The sequence below is a fragment of the Odocoileus virginianus genome, chromosome 9, assembly GCF_023699985.2.
Source record: "Odocoileus virginianus isolate 20LAN1187 ecotype Illinois chromosome 9, Ovbor_1.2, whole genome shotgun sequence".
NCBI lineage: Eukaryota > Metazoa > Chordata > Mammalia > Artiodactyla > Cervidae > Odocoileus > Odocoileus virginianus.
Genome location: NC_069682.1, coordinates 25,959,828 through 25,985,687, shown reverse-complemented (window position 1 = coordinate 25,985,687; position 25,860 = coordinate 25,959,828). Strand labels below are relative to the sequence as shown.

At 42.9% G+C, this 25,860-nt stretch overlaps 1 protein-coding gene across 9 annotated transcripts in view; it reads left to right on the top strand.

Annotated features, from left to right (window-relative positions):
• The window catches only part of FRMD4A (FERM domain containing 4A), a 683,539-nt gene that overhangs the window by 444,693 nt on the left and 212,986 nt on the right, over positions 1–25,860 (top strand). For all 9 annotated transcript variants that reach the window (XM_020881295.2, XM_020881294.2, XM_020881296.2 and 6 more), the window contains one exon: positions 16,493–16,558. In XM_020881295.2, the coding sequence (XP_020736954.2) occupies positions 16,493–16,558 (66 nt within the window). The remainder of the gene's footprint in view (positions 1–16,492; positions 16,559–25,860) is intronic.

The following is a 25,860-nucleotide window of genomic DNA, read 5'->3' as shown; positions in this document are numbered from 1 at the left end:
TTTAAAGACTTCGTGGCTCAGTCCTGGAGGTGACAACATCTGAGAAAAAGACACCATAAATCCAGTTCACACTTTGAATTTTTTAAATTGCAATATATAAAAAAAATGAAGTAATTTCTCCTCAAAGTGTAAAGAACCCTGCTGAGATGTGTCGCTGTACACATTGGACTCTTCAGTCACTTATTCACTCAACAAACGTTCCTTAGGTGACAGGTGTGTGGTATGTGTACACCAGATGGGACTGTACTACAATTCAGAGGAATAGCAGTGATAACAACAACAAAAACAAATTGGACTTTTCAGATCATCCTGGTGGTCTGTCCCTTTTTTGATGCACAAAAGGAATAACTCTAACTCTTATATTTTATGTATTTATTTGGCTTGTTGGGCCCTAGTTGCGTTATTGTGGGATCTTTAGTTGCAGAGCAGAGGCTTAGTTGCTCCTCCCAACATGTGGGATCTTAGTTCCCCAACCAGGGATCGAACCCATGTCCCCTGCATTGCAAATCAGATTCTTAACCACTGGATCATCAGGGAAGTTCCTAACTTTTGTATTTTAAATGGGTTTATTAAGGTACCATTGACATACAATAAGCTTCACTTATTTAAAGTTTACCGTTTAATGAGTTTAGACATATGCAGGCAGGTTGGTTGGTCTAGAGGGATGATTCTCGCTTTGGACATATGTCCACACCTATGTAACTATCACCACAGTCAAGAATTATAACTCCATATTTTCATCAATCATGCTTACTGAGAGTTTGGTGTGTTTCAAGCTCCATGCTGGACACTGTGAAGGATACAAGATGAAATCACTATTCCCTGCCTGTTTGCTCAAGTTTAAAATTCTGCCTTTCCCTAAAGAGTTATTGCATCGTACACTCATTTTCAGGTCTTTCCTCCGACGTTTGCTGAAAGTACACTCAAATTTGGTTACCAAAGGCTTTGGAATGCATGTGTAAACTGTTTGACACCTGCGTTCCTGGTTAAATTGGGAAAAAGGAAAGGTCAGGAACCCTGCCATCTTTTCATTGGTTTTGATATAAGCAGAAACTTCTCTCTAATTGCTTCTTGCATGGAAACAGCCCAAACAGTAAGCTCTGTTTCCCCCTTTTTCCCTGTGTGTAGGCAGGATAGTAATTACCACCTGCTGAAAACTTGGAGAAATCTGTTCCGTGTCCAATTAGAATTTTTGATTTGACTGATAGATCCGGCATCCTGTCTTTATTTCTGTGCCTGATCTCAATGATACGCACCCTGGGGACTTCCCTGGTGTTCCAGTGGTTAAGAATCTGCCTTGCAATGCAGGAGACACGGGGGTACTATTAATAAGATCCCACAAGCCACAGGGCAACCAAGTCTGCACGCTCCAACTACTAAACCCACGGTGCTGCATCTAGAGAGTCCGTGGGCCACGACAAACAATCCCACCTGATGCAACCAAGACCCAACACAGCCAAGTAAACAAATAAGTATTTAAAAGAAATAACATGCCACTGAGAGGCTGTGCATCCTGGGGTGAAAAGAGTGGGGAGCTCGCTTTTGGTTTTGCAATCCTCCCTCTCCCTCCCCCCACTTCCCTTTCTTTCCTAACCTGATGCTGCACTCCTGTTTGTAAATGATACAGGCACCCAGGGCTGCTGTTCTGTCTGTGGCACTGCTGCAGCAGAACCAGGAGGCTGGGGAGCAGGTCTCCAGGAGGCGTCTGGGGTGGCGCACGCGGCAGCCGGCCAGCGTTGCAACCTCCGACAAGATGAATGGAGGGTGAGCCCTGCCAGCGCAGCTCGTGCAAGAGGGAGCAGTCCCTGCCAGCGACACTCCAGCCGAATCCTTTCCAGAGAACTCGGTTATGTAAACATCCAGGCGTCAGCCTCCAGGCCAGATGGACGCCCTGGGCCGACGTCTAAGGTAGCTGTGAAAACGGCCCTCAGTGCAAGTCTCCAGGTTCTCAAGTTCTCTCTGCAGCTTTGTGTTGGCAGCGCTGGGCCAGGGAGGGGTGAGGGCTCGCTGCTTCCTGCCGGAGCTGGGACCACCCTGCAGGATTGTGTGCCCCAGGTCTGCTGTGTGTGATGCCATTGGAAATTGGTCTGATTTCAGCCTCAGTCTCAGAAGGATCAGTTCTTGGGCTGGAGCACTGCCTTCCAAACCTGGAGGACTTGGCGTCTGCGCGCTGGGCCCCGGGACTCAGCCATGGGTGGCACATGACTTTTTGTCCTGTGCCGGTTACATGAGAGCAGGTGGCCTGGGGGGTCGTGCATGGGCGGTAGATGACAGGGTCACCCTGTCACTGGAGCCTTTGCTGTTTAAGCCCACATGCAGCTTTCCCATCACCCCCGGGAAGACATGGTCTCCAGATCTTTACCTCCTCTGATTACCCTTCCTTGGCCTTGCTCCAGGTTCTTTCATTTGGTACCTAAAATATGGTATTCAGAATTCAACACAGATTTTGGGCTTCCCAGTGGCACTAAAGGTAAAGAATTCAACACAGATTTCCAGATATGGTTAACTGTAGTAGGATATAGGAGACATCCTGATTTCATTATTCAGGATGCTATACTTCTAGCATGTGAACTAAGAACAGGACCTGAAACCATAAACAATATTCACTTTGTAGCTGTTGAAGTTACCATCTAAACAAGCCTCTTGTCATCTGTAAGTGTGGTTGGCACACTTTCTGTGTCTGATTATAAGTTGTGAGGGCCTAGTACAGATACTGAGAGCTTATATTTATGATGGCATCTCTTTTTATGATATGAAAAATATCTGTGATTTTATGGACCTGAAGGTCACAGGTACTACTATAGTTTGTTGCCTACATTCTTTTTTAAAATATTTATGTATGTAATTATTTGTCTGTGCCGGGTCTTAGTTGCAGCATGCAGGATCTTTGATCTTCCTTGTGATGTGTGGGATCTAGTTCCCTGACCAAGGATTGAACCTGGAAGCACCCAAGTCTTAGCTACTGGACCACCAGGGAAATCCCTGTAATAGTATCTCTTTATAGTTTTCCAATTGCTTGTGTCTTTTCTAAGGCACTTAGCCTCAACACTTGCGATTAGAACCCTCTTTCCAGACTCCTCTCATTTTTACACCAGTTAGGATTGGATTGATGTGAAAATATCTTCCGGTAGATACATCAGTGATTTGGCCATCCTCAGACTCTTGGCTGGACGCTGCTCCTCCTTCCTGTTGTAAAGAGGGTTCTCCAGCTGTACTTGTCACTGCTCTGTACCCACATGCCTCCCTCTGCCTCAGCTCTGCTGCCCAGCTGATGTTTCGAGAACACACCACATTCTCTTCCGTCCAGGTCTTCTTACGTCAGGTCATCTCTGCCGGGTGTCCTCTCTTCCGACGGCACTTCCTCACCTGAGCATTCACCAGTCTCCCAGGTGTGAGTGAGGGTCCCCCCACCCTGTGCCCCATTGCATCTTATACCCACCCCATTGTCACACGTTACACTGTAATCTCCTTTAACTTAGGTACGTCTGCTGAACATAGAAGCTCTTTGAATAGAGGAACAAAATTGTGTTCATCATTAAATATCTAATAAGATGCCTGGCACAGCACCATGTGCCATAAATATTTGTAGATGAACACACACTATGATGGACACAGCTGTGTATAATCCTCTAACCTCATTTCTCTTATTTCATGAGGGTTGGTCACTGGTTTACTCTCTGGATTACTAGAGAGATGGATAGATCTCTTCTAGAGGAGAAATTATTATCAAAGGAGATGAACTCTGCAGTGTGAGTCTGCCCACATTGCAGGCAGATTCTTTACCATCTGAGCCACCTGGGAAGCCCAAGCCACCTGGCTACCTAGAGTGGGTAGCCTACCCCTTCTCCAGGGACTCTTTCCGACCCAGGAATCGAACCAGGGTCTCCTGCATTGCAGGCGGATTCTTGAACAGCTGAGCTATCAGGAAAGCCTGTGAACTCTTCAGCCATTTGCAGTTTAATTTCCTAGGATATTAGTAGTCTTCTACTTAACTTATAATCATCTAATAATTAAATAATTTTATCTTTAACATATTAATCACTTTATAGTTTTTAACCATACCAACTTGGCATTTGCTTTTTCTTTTTGCTTATGGTGATTTACAGAGTAAAATTACTTTTTTGAAAAATAATTTTAAAATGTAATCAAATGTATACATTTTTCCCTTTTGGCCCATCCATTGCTTTTATACTTAAAAAGACGTGATATAAGCCTATGTCTGTTTTAATATTTCACTGTATGAACCACTTGGAATTTATTCTGGGGAAAGAAGTACAGTTTGTGTTCTTAACAGTTTTTTTAACTAATGAACTCTGTTTTGGCTGTGCTGGGTCTTCGTTGCTGCGGTGGGCTTTCTCTAGTTGTGGTGCTTGGGCTTCTCCGTGTGGTGGCTCCTCTGGGTGGTGGAGTCTGGGCTCTGTGTGTGCGGACCTCAGCAGTTGGAACGCCTGGGCTCTGGAGCACAGGCTCAGTAGTTGCAGCACACAGGCTTGGCTGCCTCACAGCATGTGGGATCTGCCCGACCAGGGATTGAACCCACATCCCCGGGAATGGCAGGCACATTCTCAACTTCTGCACCACAGGCAAGTCCAGTTTACGTTCTTTTAGTCATTAGTCCTACCATTTACCTTCTTGGTGAGGAGATTGAAACTAAGCAGGATCTAAGTGGTCCAGAAGCTCATCTTTTAACAAAGATTTATTGGTGCCAAACAATGAAAGCATTCCTTTTCTCACTTTATTTCTGGGGACGTATCTTGAAAGGCTCTTCTATTGTCCTTAGATGTTCCTCATTTTAAACCTTTGCTTCAGTTTTCCAACTCTGTCCCTCTAGGGTTGTGACACTTTCTCATCTATTTCCATCACATACATAATGTATTTCATGCCCTTGACATGTTGTATATATTATACTAAAATCTATATTTTATACTAAAATATACTAAATTATATACTATACTAAATTCCTTCGTGAATTCTCCATGCACATACTTTGTGTTCTTTCAGTGTCAGAATCTTCACTTTCTCATTCAATTTTATTTTTATTATGTTATTTTTATCTTTAAAATTTTTGTATTGAAATTTCGATCTCATGCAAATGATATTCTTGCAGATCCACAGAGTCAACCTCATCTTTTTTTCTGGATTTTAAAACCATTTTCCTTGAGTCTGGGGCCCCCATAGGAATACCCATCTGTCCTTTTCTATAAAAAATCCAAGTGCAGTCATCAGAACAAAGGAAAGTGTAGATACTTGCCTTTTCCTATGGAAGAAGCATCTCCATTCCACCCAACACTCTTCTTTTTTTCTTATAACTTTTATGGTTTCTTTTTTAGATTAATTAATGTATTTTAATTAGTCTCTAATTGCTTTACAATATTGTAGTGATTTTTGCCATATATCAGCCATGGGTGTAGATGTGTCCCCTGTCCTGAACCCCCCTCCCACCTCCCTCCCCATCCCATCCCTCAGGTCCACCAACACTCTTATCTCTGAGACACTGAAGTCAGAACTCCACCTGCCTAAGCACAGGTGTCATTTTCTTTCTTCTTTGCTCACCTCAAGGAGAACCCTGGAATGTTGGATGGGTTAGAAGGGTTCTTGCTGCCTCCTTTGCATGTTTTGTTTCTTTGGGTTTTATACCTTCTCAGTCACCTTTGAAGGATGTCTTCATGGGCACCTGTGTTACTGACACAGTTGTCAGTAAGAATAACACCTGAAAAAAAAAGAACACCCTGAATCTGCTGAGAGAATCAGGCGGGGTCTCTTTGGCAGCAGGAGGGCTTCATCTCCTCCTCTGATAACAGACTGTGTGTTGCCCAGCAGTTCTTGTGGTCCCCGCCAATGTCAACGTGGGGTACTGACACCCCTAAACCTCCATTCCTCCACTGGCTCTGACATGCCTTCCATCAGCTCTCATGGATTCTGACACATGACCAGGGCCCCAGGGACTTTGCTCTGTGAAGGCCTGGTACTTACTCAGTGCAGGGAATAGCTATCCAAAAGATACCCACCTGGCCCATCGCCCCCTCCCACCCGGCCACAGTAATGGACAGCCTAGCCTAGTGTGAGTGGCAAAAAGTTGCAGCCTCATCAAGGCTGTCCTGTATCTGTAGGGGAGGGGTGTGTGCATCATTAATGAAAACCACATTCCATGCTGCAGGTCAGGACACATTGTCTCTCATCTGTCTGACAGTGCTGCTCAGACAAACATCACCTTCCCAAACTAGAGCCTTCTGTGCCAAGCAGAGTTCCACACACTGTGTGCATTAACTTGGTTATGCCTTTTGGCAGCCCCACGAGGTTGGCATGAGGATGGTCTCCATTTCAGAGACTGAGGAGTGAGGCACAAGTTGGTGAAGTTCTTGTGGGTTCACACCCTAGCCCCTGGTGAAGCTGGGATAAGACACGAACCTAGGTGGTCCCACCCCGGAGCCTTCCTCCCATCTTCTCTAAGCCCTGGCACAGTGACCTGGGGAGGACAGAGGCAGGGGAGGCTCGAGGCCTGGCATCAGGGCTGCCAGACCAGGCTGGGAAATCACACTGCCCGCCCCCCGCCACCGGTGGCCAGCGGGGCAGAGAAAGCTTGTGCATCATCATAGAGTCTGGAAGAATGAGTGAAAGTCACGTCCATCTTTTCCTTAAACTAGTGACCTCCGAGAAACAAGATGAAATTTCCTTTGGTCACTGCTGTGTCTCTAGCCCATGGCTCTGTGTGCAGTCTGGAACAGGCAGGCAGGGATTGTCCTCTGGGGACATGAGGGAAGAGAAAGTGGTTCCAGGCCAAAGAGATGGCATGGGCTGGGCCTGGAAACAAGGGTGGCCCTCAGAGGAACAGAACCTAGAAGTCCAGGGCAGTTGAGTCCTGGACTTGGACTGGTCTTAGAATTGCGGGGATGGGGTTAGGGAGGAAGGAGAGCATTTGGAAACCAAAAAAAAGCAGGTTAGGTGAAATGAGGCCAGATCTCAGAGGGCTCATGATCCAGCATTCAGGTATTAGTCTCTCACAAGTGGTAGCAACAGTGTGTAATCAACAGGAGATGTTTTACAACCTCCTCAGGAATCTCCTTCTGGGGCCTTTATTCCCCAGGGGCCTTCTGTCCAGATCTGCTCAGAATCCTGCTGTCTACACATCCCCACCTCTGTTCCCAGACATCCTCTGCCCAGACTTCCCAGGATTCCCTCTCATGTCGAAACTCCCAGCTCACCTTCACTTATGAGAAATCTCCATTCCTTTTGCCCAGCCCTCTCCATAATGATCATAATATTGATCATAATAATACATACATACATATAATACATACAATAATGATCATGATAATACAACATCAAGTAGCGTGGAGTCTCCATGGATCTTCAAAGACCTTAGTTGTTCTACTTGCAGAACCAAAGTTGTGTGGAAACAACTTTTTTGGGTAGAAAGCAAAAGCTTGCCTATAGATGTGCTGTGAATGAGGTGAATGTGTTAATAGGTGTATTTTGGATAGACTAGCAGATTGAGATCTTGCTAATGTACTCAAAATGTTGGTCACGAAAATCGTTGTCTTTGGAAGATGCTCTGGCAGCAGCAGGAGCCAAGTGTGATGACCAGGTCAGTCTTCTTTCAGTGTCCAGCTGGTTAGAATGTAATTCAGAAAGTATTGCTGCCTTCCAGGAACTGGATGCCTCACCTGCACTTCCGTTCACGTCTGTTAACTGAACTGTAGTATCATCACTATTCTGTGGTCACTTAGCAGGTGTCTGGGCTTCCCTGGTGGCTCAGCTGGCAAAGAGTTCACCTGCAGTGCGGGAGACCTGGGTTCAATCCCTGGGTTGAGAAGATTCCCTGGAGAAGGGAATGGCTACTCACTCCAGTATTCTGGCTTGGAGAATTCCATGGACAGTATAGTCCATGGTGTTGCAAAGAATTGGACACGACTGTGCGACTTTCATTTTCACTTTCTTTCACTTAACGGGTGTCTGTGGTGCATAACCAGGGCCCATGCGTGTGGCTTTCCCAGTGTCCTTTTCATCCTGACTATGTAGTTGGCTCTCAGACAGGAGAGTCTGATTGTCACACTCTAGCCCTGGACTGAAATGCCCCTCTTGGGCCTTGACCTTCTGGATCTGAGACACACCTGTCAAACCTCCATGTCTATAGCTTGTCCTCAGATTGCAGTGTCTTGTTGGAAGAGAAAAAAATGTCCCCTCCTTCCCTACATCCTACAACAGAGCTCTGGCTGGGAGCTCCTCCTCACTGGGATCACATGAGCCCATCAGTGGACTGGCTGTCCTCTCCTTTGACTTTCTAAGTCTATCCCTCATTATCTCAACTTTATGCCCCAAGAATTTTTTGACCCTCTCACCTGCGGCCCCATCTGGAGAGGATTGAAATGATGGTCCAGTAGGACTCGTGGCTTGATCACACAGAGCAGTGGTCTGCAGGACAGCAGAATTGGGGACTAAAATTGTCCACCTGTTACCAAGTCAGAGCTTGTACTGTTCGCTGCATGACAGTCTAATAAATCAAGAGATGAGTTGTTGGAGCAACAAACAGCCTTTACTCAGAAAACCAGCAGATCAAAGAGATGGTGGACTCATGTCCAAAAGAACCAGCTTGCTTTAATTAGAATTCAGGCTTCTTTTATACTGAAGGGGATGGGGTGTGGTTGGTTGTTGCCAACTTCCTGATGTTGGAATCCTTTGGTCTTGCAGCTGTCACCATAGTTCTGGTCACAGTGTTCCTATAAACCTTCAACAAGATAAATGTTCTCTATTTTGCAACTTTTTATCTCTAAATGAATAGAAAAGTTACACCTTTAAAGGTCAGAGCCTTGAGAATGGGGTGTCCTATATATTTCAGACTGTAGGCAGCATTCGTTCAAGCAATAGAATACAAAGGTTAAAGAAAAAGAAAGATCCAATATGGAGTCAGATTTCTTCTTCCCTGTGACACACGGGGCCACGGCAGCTCTCTGTTGTCCCCAGCCCTTAGTGCTCCACAACACCATTACTTCTCTTCCTGCGTTACCAGAGAAAACCCAGTTCCCTTTTGCTGGAGGCAGAGAGACCCAGACAGCAGCATCACCACCACCACAATTTGCTTTCCAAAGATCCTCCAGTGAACCACTGACTATGCTCATGACCTCATCAAATGCACACTTGCAGCTGGTCAAGCTTTGAAGAATGCTAGACTGTTTCAGTTCTTATTACAATGCATTGCCACATGAATTTGTTTCTAATAAAGACACACATTTAATCATTTTCATCTGGGTTTTATCAGTTCCAACTGTATTCAGCAGCCAAGAACCTCAAGGACATGCCTGTGTGTGTCCTGTACCTCGGAGACTCGTAGTAAAGACAGACCGAGGTGAAATAATTTGCCAGAGGTCATGGAGCAAAGTGAGGACAAGGTCATTCTCCCTGAATCAGGCTTCTGCTATCTAGTACCTGGTATCTTCTTTCTTTCCATTAGCTTCTTGATTTTAATATGATGTCACTTGAGATAAATCAGACAGAAGGAAAAATTATAATAAAAAAGACAATATACCTTTCAATTTTTCTTAAAGGTTCTGGGCAGAGGCTCCTTATGCACTTTTACTTTATTATAATATTACAATAGCTTATTATATCTGGTATTTCCATGGCACAGGTTAGATGTGGGTAGCAGATGGATGAGTATTTGTTAACAATTTTTTGAAAAATTAATAATTCACTTATTTCTGGCTGTGCTGGGTCTTTGTTGCTGTGTGTGGGCTTTCTCTGGTTGCAGGGAACAGGGACTCTAGTTGCAGAGTTGCGGTGTATGGAGTTCTTATTGCGGTGGCTTCTCTTGTGGCCGACGGGCTTAGTTGCCTCATGGTATATGATCTTCCCGGACCACGGATCGAACCCATGTCCCCTGCTTTGGCAGGTGAATTCTTAACCACTGGACTGCCAAGGAAGTCCCAACAATGAATATTTTAAATAACTTTTAATTTGTTTAATATCCTTTCTGTGAATTTATTTACTGTGGGGTTGACTTTCTTGAGGCTGCTGTGGATGTGCTGTGTTTATTCGTCTCCTGGGTACGACAGCTTCGTGATTCTAGAGATTCTGGAATCCTGTGACTTTCTGGTACTTAGGAGAGTCCCTGGTCTTCATTTGTCTGCAGAGGAAACTGAAGGGATGTGACACGTTGAGGTGACCCAAAGAGCAGATGCTCCAACAATGAGTTGCCCTGGGAACTCATCGTCATGAATCTGGAATTTCCTTCTGAGCCACAGAGGGGCCTGGGTCAGAGGGCAGACTGTGAGGTATCCTCAGGATGCCCCATTCTTTACTGAATTTGTTACAATATTGCTTCTGATTTATGTTTTGGTTTTTTGGCCCTGTGGCATGTGGGATCTTAGTTCCCCAACCAGACAGCGAACCTACACCCCTTGCATTGGAAGGCGAAGCATTAACCACTGGACTGCCAAGGAAGTTCCAATGATAATGTTTTAAAGGATAAGATTTCTATACATCTGTGTCTCTTTTTCTGTCCTGCATACAAATAAAATAAATAAATAAATAAAATTAAAATTAAAAAAAAGGATACGATTTCAGGGTGTTTGGAGGAGTATTGATAGTTTTCCTAAGTATGCTTTGGAAATGTTAATTCTTTGTTTCATGCAATTCCAATGAGTCTTTAATATTTCTTATTTTATTGCTCCATAAATTATTATCTCTAGAATGAATATGAGTTGCAACGTGGTAACTTACTAGGCACAGAACGAGTAGTCATGTGGTAACGGTGACCCTGGCTCTCCTCCCCGTCCCTACACTCTCCCCAGCCCCCAGTGTCTTAGTGGTAACGGTTCCAGTATAAATTAATCTCAGGAAATATCATGGTAACATGTGTTAATTTATTTTAATTTTTTAAAAAGCATACGTTTTTCTAAGTTCAAGATCTGTTACCCTGCCGTCTTTGGCACAATATCATTAGTTTTCTATGAAAATATTATTAACAGGGGAACTAGGGCTATTTCTTTGTAGTGTGTATAGCATAGTAGATCCATTACTTGAAAAGTGACAAGAATAGGGCAGAGCGGACATCCAAGAAATGACTCAGAGAGGGAGAGGGGGCTGTTAGATAGAGGAAAGGGTGATAATGAGAAGAATATTGAATCTGGGTTTACTTTGTTTTGAATTTGAAGAGAATATATTCCTAACGAAGCATGTTTTCACATGATGAACTCGGTACCCGGTACCTCTTCATGTACAGCTCTTCAAAATCACCCTTTGGGGGAGTTTTTCGTCTCTGGTTAGGTAGTTGTTTTTCAGTAACACCCTGCAGAGGGGACCCCTCTGTCATATTGGGACAGACCCCCTCTGCCATCAGGAATATGTCAGGCTCTGGTGGATGGAGGCCCTCAAACACAGATACTTCTAATCCCCCATTTCACATTCTGCATTCCCTGGACCCCTCCTGGTCACAGTCAGTTTCCCTCCTTCAGGGAGAGAAGGTGGGAGACCTTCAGTCTTAAGAGTTCTAATGTCTGTGACCATTGTAATTCTCACTTGTACATTAATTAGTGTGCCTTGGTATGTTAAAATCATAGAAAATTGGTACAAATGAACTTATTTACAAAACAGAAATTGAGTCACAGATGTAGAAAACAAAATTACGGTTTCCAAGGGGCGGAGAGAGATAAATTGGGAGACTGGGATTCACGTCTCCACACTGTGGTATGTAAAACAGACAACTGATAAAGACCTACTCTACAGCACAGGGAACGCTGTTTGGTGCTCTGTGATAAGCTATATGGGAATGGAGTCTGGAACAGAGTAGTTGTATGTATGGCTGATTTTCTTTGCTGTACATCAGAAATTAATACAACATTGTAAGTCAACAAAACTCTAATTAAAAATTAATTTTAGTATCTCTCAGGCAATCTAAAATGAATTTACTGAGAAGGAAGCCTCTCAAGCTCCATTTCTTATAGCTGACCTCAGGCAGAGTCCTTCATTTTTCCAGATAAAGTTTCTTTTTTACATTTTTTAACTGAGAAAGAAAAAAAAGATGTGAGGTCGTATTTGGGTGGAGGTGTAGGACCACCCATAAACCTGCTACCCCAGCACATAATTATTTTATTTTGGCCTCTTAATTCCCACAATTTTATTGGCTACCTTTATAGTACACATTTCATATTCTGCTGTGTTCACTTAAGCTTGTATCATACATGCATTTCCATGTTTGTGCGTAGTTTTCGTGATTCACTGTATGTCTTAACAGCGAAGTTGGATAAATGGAGCGGGCACATTATTTCCAAAATAACACTATTCTGTGTATCCTTTGGCATCACAGTGCACTTGGCAGGCATCTGCTTGGTATAGAATTGTTCTGTAACAAGTCGATTCATGGCTGGAGAGGTAGCCAGCTGACATCTGCAAGATGCCTTGTTCTCCGAAAGGATTTCCTTTGAGGGCAATGCCAGCCCTCCAGTTGTGCCCGAGCAGCTGAAAATGAGAACAAGGAAAGCAGTATTAGTTTGCAATTGTTAGTATTCAGAAGAAAATTTCACTGTGCCTGGGAAGCCAGACAAAGCTACAGATGTCCAGCCACTCTCTCTCTACACACACCCAGGATGGCAAACCTTTTCTCAGCTGATGATGAAAGCAAGATGCTCCTATTTTCCATCCATGTGGAACAACAAACAGGTCTCCTTTTTGAGGAAAAAAAGAGCCACAGCTGTGCTGTCAAAAGAAAGCTGTGCTTTCAAAAACATGATGACTCAAAGTTGAGTTTCTGTTTAGACTCACTTCTCTGTGCAGATTTTTCTCAGGGGCAGTTTGCCTTCCAAAAGGGAAAATGAAGTCGCTCAGTCATGTCCAACTCTTTGCAGCCTCATGGACTGTAGCCCACCAGGCTCCTCCGTCCGTGGAATTTTCCAGGCAAGAATACTGGAGTGGGTTGCCATTTCCTTCTCCAGGGGATCTTCTTGACCCAGGGATTGAACCCAGGTCTCCCGCATTGCAGGCAAACACTTTACCATCTGAGCCACCAGGGAACCAAATTTCCTATTAGAATAGGGAGTGTGCTTGTAAATCCCCCAAGATTTAGTAGTGAGATTTTGTTTAAGGGAAGAATGACGTTGGAAGATCCTTGGGTAGATCTTAACATCTGAATGTACAGCTACTTCTTTAAATGTCTGAGCAGATAAGATGAGATGCAGGGAATGGAATTGTATGTTTCAGATGAAAATGAGACTCAGGCATGTGAGTCTGACCTTAGATATGGGTATGAACTCAGGGTCACGTCACACTTTGCAAGTTTGGAGATATTTTAAGAAAAATGATAAGGCTACCTTTTCTTTATGGCCATGAATAGAACTTTATTTGATATAGTAATGTCTGTTGGATACCGATTTTCCTTGGTTTTTATACAACTTATTAGAATGTGAGTAAGTAACTCAAGAACATGTTTATACCCTTAACTGTTTACAGCATAAAGAAGTTCAGAACTTTGTGTTTTATATATGGAAAGAACAAACAGAATTTCTTAAAATTCCTTAAAATTGTCCTTAGCTTTGAAATTGCTGTATAATGCAAGGAACTCAACCTGGTGCTTTGTGACAGCCTAGAGGGACAGGATGGGATGGGGAGGGTGGGAGAGGGTTGCAAGAGAGAGGAGATATATGTATACATATGACTGATTCACACTGTTGTGTGGCAGAAACCAATACAACATTAAAGCAATTATCCGCCAATTAAAATCAATTTAAAAATTAAAAAATGTTGTCCCCACCCTTCAGAAAAGTTTCTCAAACCATTAATATTCATAAATGTTTTTAAAGGAATTCCAAAATGATATTCACGATGGTTGTAGCAGTCGCCTTCCTAAACTCCCTCTCTGTTGACCTTGAGTTCGTCCTAGTAAGAACCGAATTGCTGAATATCTAAAATGTTATCCAAAATGCCTGTGCAGTTGCTGTCAGCTGCTCTATTGAAATGTGAACATTTTGGGTGCTCTTTTTTGTTAAAAGAATAATTTATACATTTTGGTATGGCAGCATATATTTTAGCATAATTTAAAATTAGAGTAGCTTTCTTTGAACTTAGATTGGGCAATGATTGAAATGAAACTGATGGATTTTTTTTTTCCAGCCAAGTTTTTTATTCACTTTGTAAAAGTTTTCCTTTTTAAAAAAATTGAGATATAGTTGGCTTATAAGATTATATTCAGGCATACAGCATAATTTAATCCCTGTATATGCTGTTAAGTGATCCCCAGAATAAATCTAGTTAACATCTAAATAAGTTACAAAATTTTTTTCTTGTGATGAGAACTTTTGATATCTGCTGTCTTCAAATATACAATATTGTATTGTTCATTATAGTCAGCAGACTGTATAGTACCTACCCAAGTCTTACTTACTTTAACTGGAAGCTTGTACTTTTTGACCACCTTCACCCAGTTTTCACCCCCACCCCCATTCTCCTGTTTCTGGCAACCACCAACATGTTCTCAGTATCTAGGAGTTCATGGCTTTTTGGTTTCATTGGTTTATTTTAGATTCTACGTATAAGTGAGATCATACAGTATTTTTTCCTGTCTGACTTATTTTACTTAGCATAATGCTCTACAAGTCCATCCACGTTGTCATAAATGGCTAGATTTCCTTTCTTATGGCTGAATCATATTCTTATAAATAACTATGAGTGATAGTATGACTTGATGGAAGCATGAATAATACTATGACTTGGTTGGCTTCTTTGCAGGAAGGAGAAAGAATTCTCTTGTAGGAATAGACAACAGCTTTGCACATGCCAGTGGTCAGGGAAGGAGCCGGGTTGGGCAAGGAGAGAAGAGGCTGCCTTCTCTGTGTTTCCTGGAGAAAGCGCTCCTGAGAAGGTACTGCGATGCCCATGAAGTGAGGCAAGGCCATAATCAGTCCATGTTCATCCTTCCTTTGGGTCTGCATGACATGGCTGATAGCTGGGGAAGGACAAGGTGGCTTCAGTGGGGGCTACAGTCATAGGCAAAGCCACAGACTGGAAGGAATCGTGAAGTCTTCTGGTCCAGGCAGCTGTGTTGGGGTGGCTCAGACTCACTTGTGAGCATAGTTGTTATCTTTTCAGGAATTCTGTGCTCCAGTTGTAAAACATAGCCATTATTAACACTAAATTATATAAGCTTACAGTTAAATAAGTTATGTTAGAACAAAGTTAATATGTACTATAATAACTAAATAAATCAATTTAACACATCCTAATTATTTTACTGGCCTTTGCTAGTATCTCCATTCTTGAAGTGGTATGTATTAGGTTTTTCTTGTTTTGTTTCTACTTACTAGATTACTGCTTTATTGTTGTTCTTACCACTGAGATTCTTTACCACTGAGCCACCTGGAAAGCCCCACTGGTTTATTATAAAAGGATGAAACCCAGGAACAGCCCGACAGAAGAAACGCATGGGGAAATTATGGGGGAGAGGCACGGAGCTTCCCTGCCCTCTCGCAGCATCATTCTACCTGGAGGTGCTGTGTTTTGTCTCTGTTTGTTAGAAATACTCTGCGTGTTGTCCTGACAGTTGCTTGAAATCAGACGTGGTGAAGCTTCTCGGAGCAGCAAGAGTCTTTTGGTTAGATTGGTGGCTGTCTTAACATCTCCCAGAAAGCTTGGTCTTCAGAGGATTTCCTTTGAGGATGATGCCAGGGCTCCAGCAAATGCTACAAATTTGGAAGCATTCTGAAAGCTTTTTCCTTCCAGAAAGCTGGTTGTTAAACATTTACCATTGCCCCCAGTGGGCCCACCTACTCATTTTAATACCTGAGATGGGGGTGCAGAGATGAACAGAGGCTTGTTCAAAGTCCTGCAGTCAATAACCAGCAGGGTTAAGACTTGACTTGGTCTCCTGCTGCCTGCCAAGATGCTCTTTGTATTGTACAGATTTGTTATTGGTGAATGGCACAAGGTGAGCGGTCAGGTTCAGCTGTGAGCTTTTATCTCCCAGGTTCCTGTAACACAAGGGACAGCTCTGTAGGGACTAGAGTCATATGAGGAGAGGGGATGATTAACAGAGAAATCAAGTTCAGTTGCCAGTGGGGTGGTCTTTTGCTCCCTATGATCAAATAGGGGAATGAGTTGGGAGGTGGCAGAGACCAGATACTGAACTGTGACCCTAATGCACAGTGATAAACTTATTGAAGAGTGACTCAAGAATGAAGAACTATTACCACCTGATAATATGTTATATATGCATTTGCTAGTTTATTTTATATCTCCCCCATAAGAATGTAACCTCCGTGAGGACAGGGACCTAGTCTTGTGTGCCACTATGCACCAGCTCCCAAAATAGTACCTGGCACATAGAAAATGTTCAATAAATATTTTTGAATGAATGAACCAATCCTGCCGTTTCTTGGCCTTATAGTCTCCAGCTCCCAGGGGAGGTTTTGCCCAGAGGAATGTGCCTGCTGGCATCCAGCATGGGGACCCTCTAACCTTGTGAAAGGCCACTAGACTCTTGGTGACCATCATTTGTCTTTCTTCTTAGATGACGGAGGGCCGTCGATGTCAAGTACATCTTCTTGATGACCGGAAGCTGGAACTCCTAGTTCAGGTAAATGTCTCTTGGCCAACTTTCTAAGTTTTTTCTGCAACTGATGCAGTTCAGATATTGATTCAGCTGAAGGGTGGGTGAGAAAATAAATCATTTTAAAATCTCTATTAAAATCTCTGAGAGAAGATTGGGGCACACCATGGTGTTTGTGTGTATGTGTGTGTGTGTGTGTGTGTGTGTGCACACGCACATGCTTGCACGCTATTTTTGTTCATTCTGCTTCTTTGTACAGGACCCCTAAGGCATTCAAGGCCAGATATAGATCAAACCTATTGTTACAAATCTCTAGAAGAGGAAATTCCACAACTGCCATTAGCTAATCTTTCTGAATGTAAGGAGTTAGCTATAGTATAACCTAGAGAACTCTTGCTACAAGACTGATTTTGTCATCTTCCTTGCTCGAGTTACAGAAAACAGTTCATTATTTTCAAGTTAAACCTTCATAGGTGTGACAAAAGAATAGCAATCTCCTGGCTCTGTCTTCTCTCTAAAGGCTGAGTAACCCCAACTCCCTCCCAGAGGTCATCATTGCCATCACTGTTGATCATCTATATGTTAGTTGACACATAGGAAATCATTTATCCCCAAAGAACTTATCCATGGCAGAGAAGTCAGGGCAGGCATTAGAATCCAGGCATTAGAATTAGTCCATTAGAAATGGACCCTGGTTTTGTTCAGCTTCAAAAAATATGTATCATTGTTTTACTCAGAGCCCTAAAGAATGGTGAAGTTTCCAAACTTGATTTAAAGAACTTAATTCCAAATCTCTTGTTCACCTCCAACTTTTCTAACCACATTTGCTTAATCTTCTCCAGTGTCTATCATATTCTTAGGGCAGTGCTCTTTAACCTCCATCATATTTGCCCTGGAGATGCTGCAGTTCATCAGTGGGTTGAAACAATGCCCACATGCTCATTCACGAGGGAAAACTATGCTCCCGTGGGGAGATTTACATAGAGGCACTCAGATCTCATGTTCCCATGTATGTGCTGCTGGGATTTGAAAATGTTCAAACTGCTAACTTAAAGAGTGACTACTTTTAATAAGATTTCAGTTTTAAAGGTGTTACAAATGCAGTGTAGGAAAGAGAGAAACTGTGGGAAGAAGCTCAAAACCGCAATTAACAGTTCAACTCCTGTTCTCATTTTGGTAGATTTCTTTCCAGCACTTTTCATATTTGTATTTCTTACATAGTTGCAATCATGTGTGACTAATTCTCTGTATTTTCTTTTTTCACTTAATGTTGTCTTTCATTAGCCTTTTCCAAGTTACTGAAAATTGTCATCTTTGTGAATAGCTTCATAAATTCCAAAAATGGATATTCCATTAGTATTGAGTCACTTACTCATTTAGGTCCATTGAAGATTTCTTTACAGTTTTTCCACTATTACATTTTTACTGTTACTACTAAATGCTGTGATTAATTTATCTACCCTTGTACTGTTCTCCCATGTTTAGGATTATGTCCTTGTTAGACTAGATTCGGAGGACCACAGGCTTAATAAGAGTTGAAACTTTGGCTTGGATTGGAGGGTGGGGCAGTGGATAAGACTATAAAGTGAGCAAGATCTCTTCAGTTAGCAGCATCACAAACTAATAAAGCACTTGGAGCTTTAAATGGTTAAGCGTCAACTTGAGATGCTGAGAGGTGAGTGGTCTGGTGTGTTTTAGATGCTTTTTAATATCAACTCTTAGAGGCTTAGAAAGCAGCTACCCTCTTAAACAGGAAATGACACCTCAGTGGCAGTGAAATGACAGTCGGGTGGCTGATTTGCTCTGGGGAGGTATGGTTGGGGGCATCTGAAGTAGTCTCAAGTCACTGAAAAGAGATGCAATTACTGATGTGCAGCAGTTTTGGAAAGGGCATTTTCAACCGTTTACCATCAAGAAAATGTTTAATTGGACCAAGTAAGAGAAGTTCATACTCTTCCCATCCCTTTTCAAACATGCTTCAAATGTTATTCCCTCTTCCTGGAACACTCCTTCCCATGCCCTCACCTCTGTCCCTGGATAGTTTCTGTTAAGCTTTCAGTTCCCAGATTCAAAGACACTTTTCCCTCCGAGACTTTCCTTCTTCCCCCAGGTCGGGGTCTTACCGTTACCCAACCAGACTTGGGTCTGCTCACCCACACACAGTAAGGCTGGTTGCTGAAACAAGATTGTGGTGAAAGGAAGTGCAGCATTTATTGCAGGTACTAAGGGCTTCCCTTGTGGCTCAGCTGGTAAAGAATCCACCTGCAATGCAAGAGACCTGGCTTCAACCTGGGTTGGGAAGATCCCCTGGAGAAGGGAAAGGCTACCCACTCCAGTATTCTGTCCTGGAGAATTCCATGGACTGTATCGTCTATAGGGTCGCAAAGAGCCAGGCACGACTGAACAACTTCCACTCACCAAGATAGGAGTCCTGGCAGCTAATGCTTGAAAGGCCTGAACACCCCAAGGGCTTTCAGGGAATGGCTTTTAAACACATGGTGAGGTGTGATCAATGTGTGGACTTTCTTCAGATTGGTTTGTAGTGAGGTAATTGGAAGTCAGCATCATCAGCTTTCTGGTTCCAGCCAACCTGGGGTCTTTGTGTTTGTGGTCAGCATAGAGTTAACTTCTTCCACTTGGTGAGGGGGTGGGTTAGTATCTACAGAGCAACTCGAAGACTATGGCTCAGAATATTATCTATGGTCCTTAGGTCCTTCACATTGTTTAATGGCTGAGCTATTATTATTTTGTCTTGCTTATTTCCTTAGTTTCTGTATTTTCTCACTTCTGTGATTAAATTTATTTTCTGGAACTTGGAGAAGGCTAAAGTTCTTCTATAAATAAGAGGCAGGCAGAGGACATGGTGGGGGAAGGGTGTCTGTCCTGGGAAGACCCCCTGCTGACAGTCCTGCTCAGAGACGTTAACTTTTGCTCTTGCCCCTGAGGTTTCCCTCTTACTGTCACAACTCATCACAACTCACTGCCGTGGCCTGTTTACTTGGCATTTCCCGGAGCCGTCGACCGTGTGAGGGCTGGGTCTGTGTCATGATCACTGTGTAGCCCCAGCACCCAGCCCAGGGCCTGGCACATAGGTCACTAAATAAATCCTTGTGAATGAAAGAATGGGCAAATCCTCAGATGCTCTAGAAGTATCTCCCCCAAGGACCATAGAACCAATTGCTTTGAGTTTAGCACCCCAAAAAAACCAAAACAAAACGTGGAAGCAACCTAAATGTCCATCAACAAACAAATGGATAAAGATGTTGTACATATATATAAAGGAATGTTACTCAGCCATAAAAAAGAACAAAATGACACCATTTGCAGTGATATGGATGGAGACTGTCATACTGAGTAAAGTAAGTCAGAGAAAGACAAATATATGATATCACTTGTATGTGGAATCTAAAAAAAAAATTTACCGATGAACTTATTTACAAAACAGAAATACAGTCACAGATGTGGAAAACAAACTTCTGGTTACCAAAGGGGGAAGGGATAAATTGGGAGGTTGGGATTGATATATACAAACTGCTGTATATAAATGGGTAGCTAATAAGGATCTCCTGTATAGCACAGGAAACTCTACTGAATGAATACTCTGTAATGATCTATATGGGGCTTCCTTAATGGCTTAGATGGTAAAAAAAAAAACCAAAAAAAAAAAAAACTCTGCCTGTGATGCAGGAGACCCAGGTTCAATCCCTGTGTTGGGAAGATCCCCTGGAGAAAGGAATGGCAAACCACACCAGCATTCTTGAGAGGAGAATTCCACGGACAGAGGAGTTTGGCGGGCTACAGTCCATTGGGTCACAAAGAGTCAGACACAACTGAGCAGCTAACACTTTCACTTTCAGTGACCTGTGTGGGAAGAGAATCTTAAACAGAATGGATATATGTATATGTATAACTGATTTCACTTTGCTTACAGCAGAAACTAACATACATAACAGTATAAATCTATACCCCAATAAAATTAATTTTTAAAACATGAAGAAGAAGAAGATGGTTGTTTTGAGATGTTAGTCTGCTATCTTCTTGTTCAGCCAGCTTTCCAAATAAAGTTGTATTCCTTGCCTCAGGGGAAAAAAAATGAAGAAGAAATGATTCTAAACTCTCATATATTATTACAATATGAGTTGCAACAAAACTTGGAGAAACAAGGATGGACAAAAGCCAACTTAAATATATGACTTTTCTTTGTATCCTACAAACTACTGTAGTCCAGGATTGTACTCTCTTGACAGAAGATTTAGGGGATTCCCTATTCTTGAATTCATTGGGACCCAAGTTTTTAATAACATAATATTTTGACTCAGAACCCTTTTTTTTTTAACAGCTTCATAGACTGAGAACCTTGTAAGTTGTTTAGTCACCACTATTATGCATATTAAATGCTAATATTTTTGCCGTTGTTAAGAACAGTTCCAGAATATGTGTAATAAGCTGTGGGCTGAGTAGTACCCTTCCTAATCTTTTGATCTGGTGGGGAAGGGTAGATGTTTCCTACGCTGACCTCACAGGGGTTATAATATGGAGAGGCAAGTTCGGAGGAAATGGTCATCTCTCTCAAAGATGAAAACAGGTTTACACACAAGGATGAATGAATGAATAAAGGGCATTGATAACAGCAACAGACATGGGAGGTCCAGCTTTTCAGGCACTAAAGATTAGGGTAAGAGACTCATCCAAGGCTAGACCACAGACCTTCAGAAGCAGCACAGTTTCCAGCAGCAGAAGTGGTAGAACACTGGGCTAAGAATCAACATGTAACCAGAATTGCTTTTGTATCAGAAGGATGCTGGTAATCAGACAACTACAGAGATTATTTCCTGCACCTGTGCAGACCTGGCCACTGTAGTGGAAGCATTTCCCTTCTAAGGGTTACAGAGCAAATGGCCATAATCCCCACATTGAAGGCTTATTACAAAACCCTTTTGAGATTGCCAAGTGGAATCTGCACTTCCAAGTTCCTGAGTAAATTGAGTTGAGTTGAGTAAATCCCACATTATGTGTACAGGGGAAAGAACAGAGGTCAAGAATTCACATACAGGGATATTAATATTCAGAAGGCTCATCCCTCAATCCACAGGCAGGTTCCTGACACCCACGATATGACCATGTAATGCCCTAAGTCACTGAACTGCACTTACGGACAGCTGGAACCATACTGTGACACAAAGATGTGATTTAGTAACAAGTCAACCCTTCAGCCTTGGTCATCATTGTGTGAACTTTGTCCAGCCACATCGTACTCCCATTCAGCAGGGTCAATGGCATTTTCTCCATTGCCCCAAATTGTTTCAACCTTTTAGAAATGTACTTGAAAAAGCCTGCATCAAAATACAAGAGGCCACCATCATGGACTTTTCTCAACCAACCTCTTGATACTTCTATAACCAGACAGGAGGGTACCATGCTTGTTTTGTATTAAACTGAACTTGTCGCATCTGGCCTTCGTATAGTTATTCCTTTAAAATTACTTTCTTCACTTTTTTCTGATCTGAATGTGTATTTAAGGGAACATTTTGGAAGCAAAGAAAGAGAAATGAGCTTTACTCTTAGTGAGAATCATTTCAATAAGACGGAGAGGAATTTCCTGACAGTGAGGGTCAGTGGGTGGAGGACTGGAAGCCGTTAATGGGAAGATTCCGGGCCCTTTCTCTTGGCTTTCTTAAAAATACAATAGATTTTTCACTAGACTGAAATGACTGAGGTGTGGTCCTTCCCTATTAGGGTCTCTTGAGGCTTATGATACTGTGTGAGAGCTTGTCTTCCTGGAAGACAAGCCAATGAGAGAAAAACAGATATGTAGCTTCTACTTCCAGAGATGCCTTGTGTCAAGGTTTTTCCCGGTTCTTTGGATGAGTGGGTATTATGCTCATGGTAGAATTTCCTCCCTTTGATGAGAGAACACACCAGAGTCTTCTCCATCCCCTGCCACAGAGGGAGCTGCCCAGTGATGCGGGGTGAGTCTTAAGATTACTGTCTGTCTCTTCTCTGACCCCATCGCTAAGTGGCCATTGGCAGCACATTTATAACTATTTACTTCCGTTAACGTAGAGGAACAAAGTATCCTGTGATTCTGAGAAATGGAGCAAACTTAAACAAGTCAGTGCATTTTCAAGAGAATTAAAGATAGCAGCTGGACTATTCTTGTGTATTACATAGTGTCCCTAATCCTGATAAAACCAGTGGGACAGAAACATCAGGAGAGATTTAAAGCTACACTGTGGGGTACAGTTGGAGCCCTTGAAATGTGGCCAGTCCCAATTAAGATGGACTGTGACTGTAAATCATGCTCCAGATTCTGAAGTCTTCATTTCTCTTAAATAAAATATCTAATTAATGATTTTTATATCAGTGATTCCATGTTGAAATAATATTGGGCTATGTGAGATGAAAGAGAATACATAATTAAAATTAACCTCACCTATTTCTTGTTCCTAGTTTCATGTGTCTAACTAAAAAACATGAAAATTTCCTGTTAGGTTTCCATGATATTTCTGTTGGACAGCTATCTCTGAAGGATAAAGAGTAGATCATTTAAGCAAGAGAAAAATTATAAACCTAATAGACTTGTTTAAGGTTATCCAAATTTCCTATTGAATGACCTCTGTAATAATGATGGCACTTTACAGAGTTTCTCTGGAGCATATCTTATTTAATCTTCACATTAACTATGTAAATAAAATGCTAATTCAGATGGAGAAACAGAAACTCAGACAGGTTGATTAACATGCTCAAGTGTCACAGAGTAGTGTACGCAGCTGGAACACTGCTCCTCTGACGTTTCAGCCTATTCTCTTTGGTTGCACAAGTAAGAAATATATGCGATCAATATCAGACTTAATGAGATGGTTCATGTAATATGTGGCTGCCATGTTGGCCCCAACACCAGCTTCATAAATGACTAGAATTAAAGACTTAAAACCTCCTCTCAGGGCTTCCCTGGTGATGCTCAGTGGTAAAGAATCTGCCTGCCAATGGCAGGAAACATAGTTTCGATCCCTGGTCCAGGGAGATTCCACATGCTATGGAGCAGCTAAGCCCATGTGCCACAATTAGTGAGCCTGTGCTCTCGAGCCTGGGAGCTGCTACAACTACTGAGCCCATGTGCCACAGCTGTGGAAGCCCATGCACCCTAGAGCCTGTCCTCCACAACAAGAGAAACCACTGTGATGAGAAGCCTGTGTACCGCAACTAGATAGTAGCCCCCACTTGCCTCAACTAAAGAAAAGCTCATGCAGCAACAAAGACCCAGCATAGCTACAGATAAATAAATAAAAGTTTAAAAAACAAACCTCATCTCAGATCGAGAACTGAAGATGGGCTTCCTGGGGTCGTTCTGTTTCTTTGAACTCAGTTTCTAATCGATAAAGTCAAGAAACACAGATTTGACACATGATAAAGAGTTTCAACATCTTGTCTTAGCCTGAGGGTATCAGGTATGAGAGAAACTTAGCAGCAGATTCAATAATTCTTGGCTTCTCATCACTTTCCTCTGCCTGACAAAGATGCTAGTGATACAGGCTTAAAGATAAAGTAAGTTTATATAGCCTCTGCATAAAGCAGCATTGAAGGCAAAGTAATATTCTTACCTATAATAGGCTTAAAAAAAATGCAACCTGCACATGACTTTCGCAGAAATCTGGAACTCTAATAGTGTTGCATGGAATAAATGAACAAACCCTGAGTTTCCTCTGTGTGCACACACACATACATATTCATGTTCACCCCTATCCTTAGCTACTTCCATGGTTTATCATGTTTTTCTATAAAAATGCAAAGATTATTTTCTACCAAGGAAGCCAGGAATTTCCCCAAAATGCACTTTGCCAAGAAAAGAAATATACAGAGTTGATTCCATATCTTCTCAGCCGAGAAGGGTGGTCTGTTTTGCTAGCTAGCCCGTCTACTGAAGCGAGAGCTGGCCGGGCCATCTGCTCCTGGCTGGACTGAAGTCACCAGGAGGTATGGTCTCAGCCAGGGGTGGGAAGCCCTGTGCAGAGCTGGGAGCAGACCAAGGGCCCTGGGTGTTCTGGACCTTCTGTCTGGGACCTCCCAGGCCCCCAGGCCATCTCATAAAACAAGAGCCAGGGGGGTCAGGCAGCAGTGCTGTGGGCTGACCTCAGAGTCACTGCAGTGGCCATCATCATTTATTAAGCTTCTGGCTGCAAAGCTGAGCATTCCCCCAAATGAGCCAAACAGATGTCTTCCTAGCCCCTGGGGGTGGCTGATAATATTTAACATCTTAAAGGCACATTGTGAAGCAAATAGATGTTAAGTTACAGATCACAAACAGAGAATATAATGGTATGTAATGGTCACTCTAAGTGGAATCAAAATTAGTGGCTTGGAGGAATAAGAAATAGTTCTTAAAGTATACCCTTGGGGGCCACAAGCAGCTCAGGAGTTTCCACCTCTGGCGAGAGAAAGGAGGGACCTCTACATCCTCCCTTTTGCATGAAGGGCCTTTATGGAAAAGTTGGGGAGCTCTGCTCTGCTTGATAACCAAAGCCAACCTCAGTCTCCCTGTGGGGCTGTGACAGAGGAATGTCAGGATTCAGCAGGTTATGCAGTCATCCGGGGGCCACACCCGCTACACACACCCCAGCATACAGGCACACACAACTCCGGGAGCAGCCAGCTCAGGGCAAGGAGGAGAGACCAGGTACCAGGCGGTTGAGGTCCAGGCTCTGGTTAGTTAGCAACATCCCCTTCTTTGCTTCCTTCCCCACCTTACCCTCCTTCCACCCCAGCCCTCTGTTTCTGTACACCGTTCTCCCTTGATACTACTTTTAACCGGCTTTTAAGCATATTGCTCGGAGTACTTTGAAATGGCCAGTATTGGCCAATTATGTCCTACTGAAAAGACAGTTTTATGGGGTTCCAACTGCGTGGAGGGCAAGAAAGGGAATTTCAGGAGAGGAAGACAGTGCGACACCTCACCTCCCAGAAATGACCCTCTAGAAAGTTGATTTTTGTGGCTTTGTTTTGTGTGTGTGTGTGTGCTAGTGCTGAATTATTTGTTTTGTTGATACTTTTACAAAATTGTTTCCACAAATTCTCCAAGGTAACCCAAAGCAGTGTTTTCAGAAAGGAGCCTTGAGAGGCAGGTGGGGACTGTGGGCTCGCTGGTGTAGCCTCTCTGCCCAAGAGGGGTGAGAAAGGTGAGGGGCAGAAATGAGCTTAACACACAACGCAGGTCAGCAAAATGTGTCACTAGGGGAAAGATACACAGAAAACACACACACACGTGTGTGCACTCCCCCACCCCAGGAGAGTGTGGGGATGGAGAGAGAGCCGGCCATCTGGAAAGGATGGCT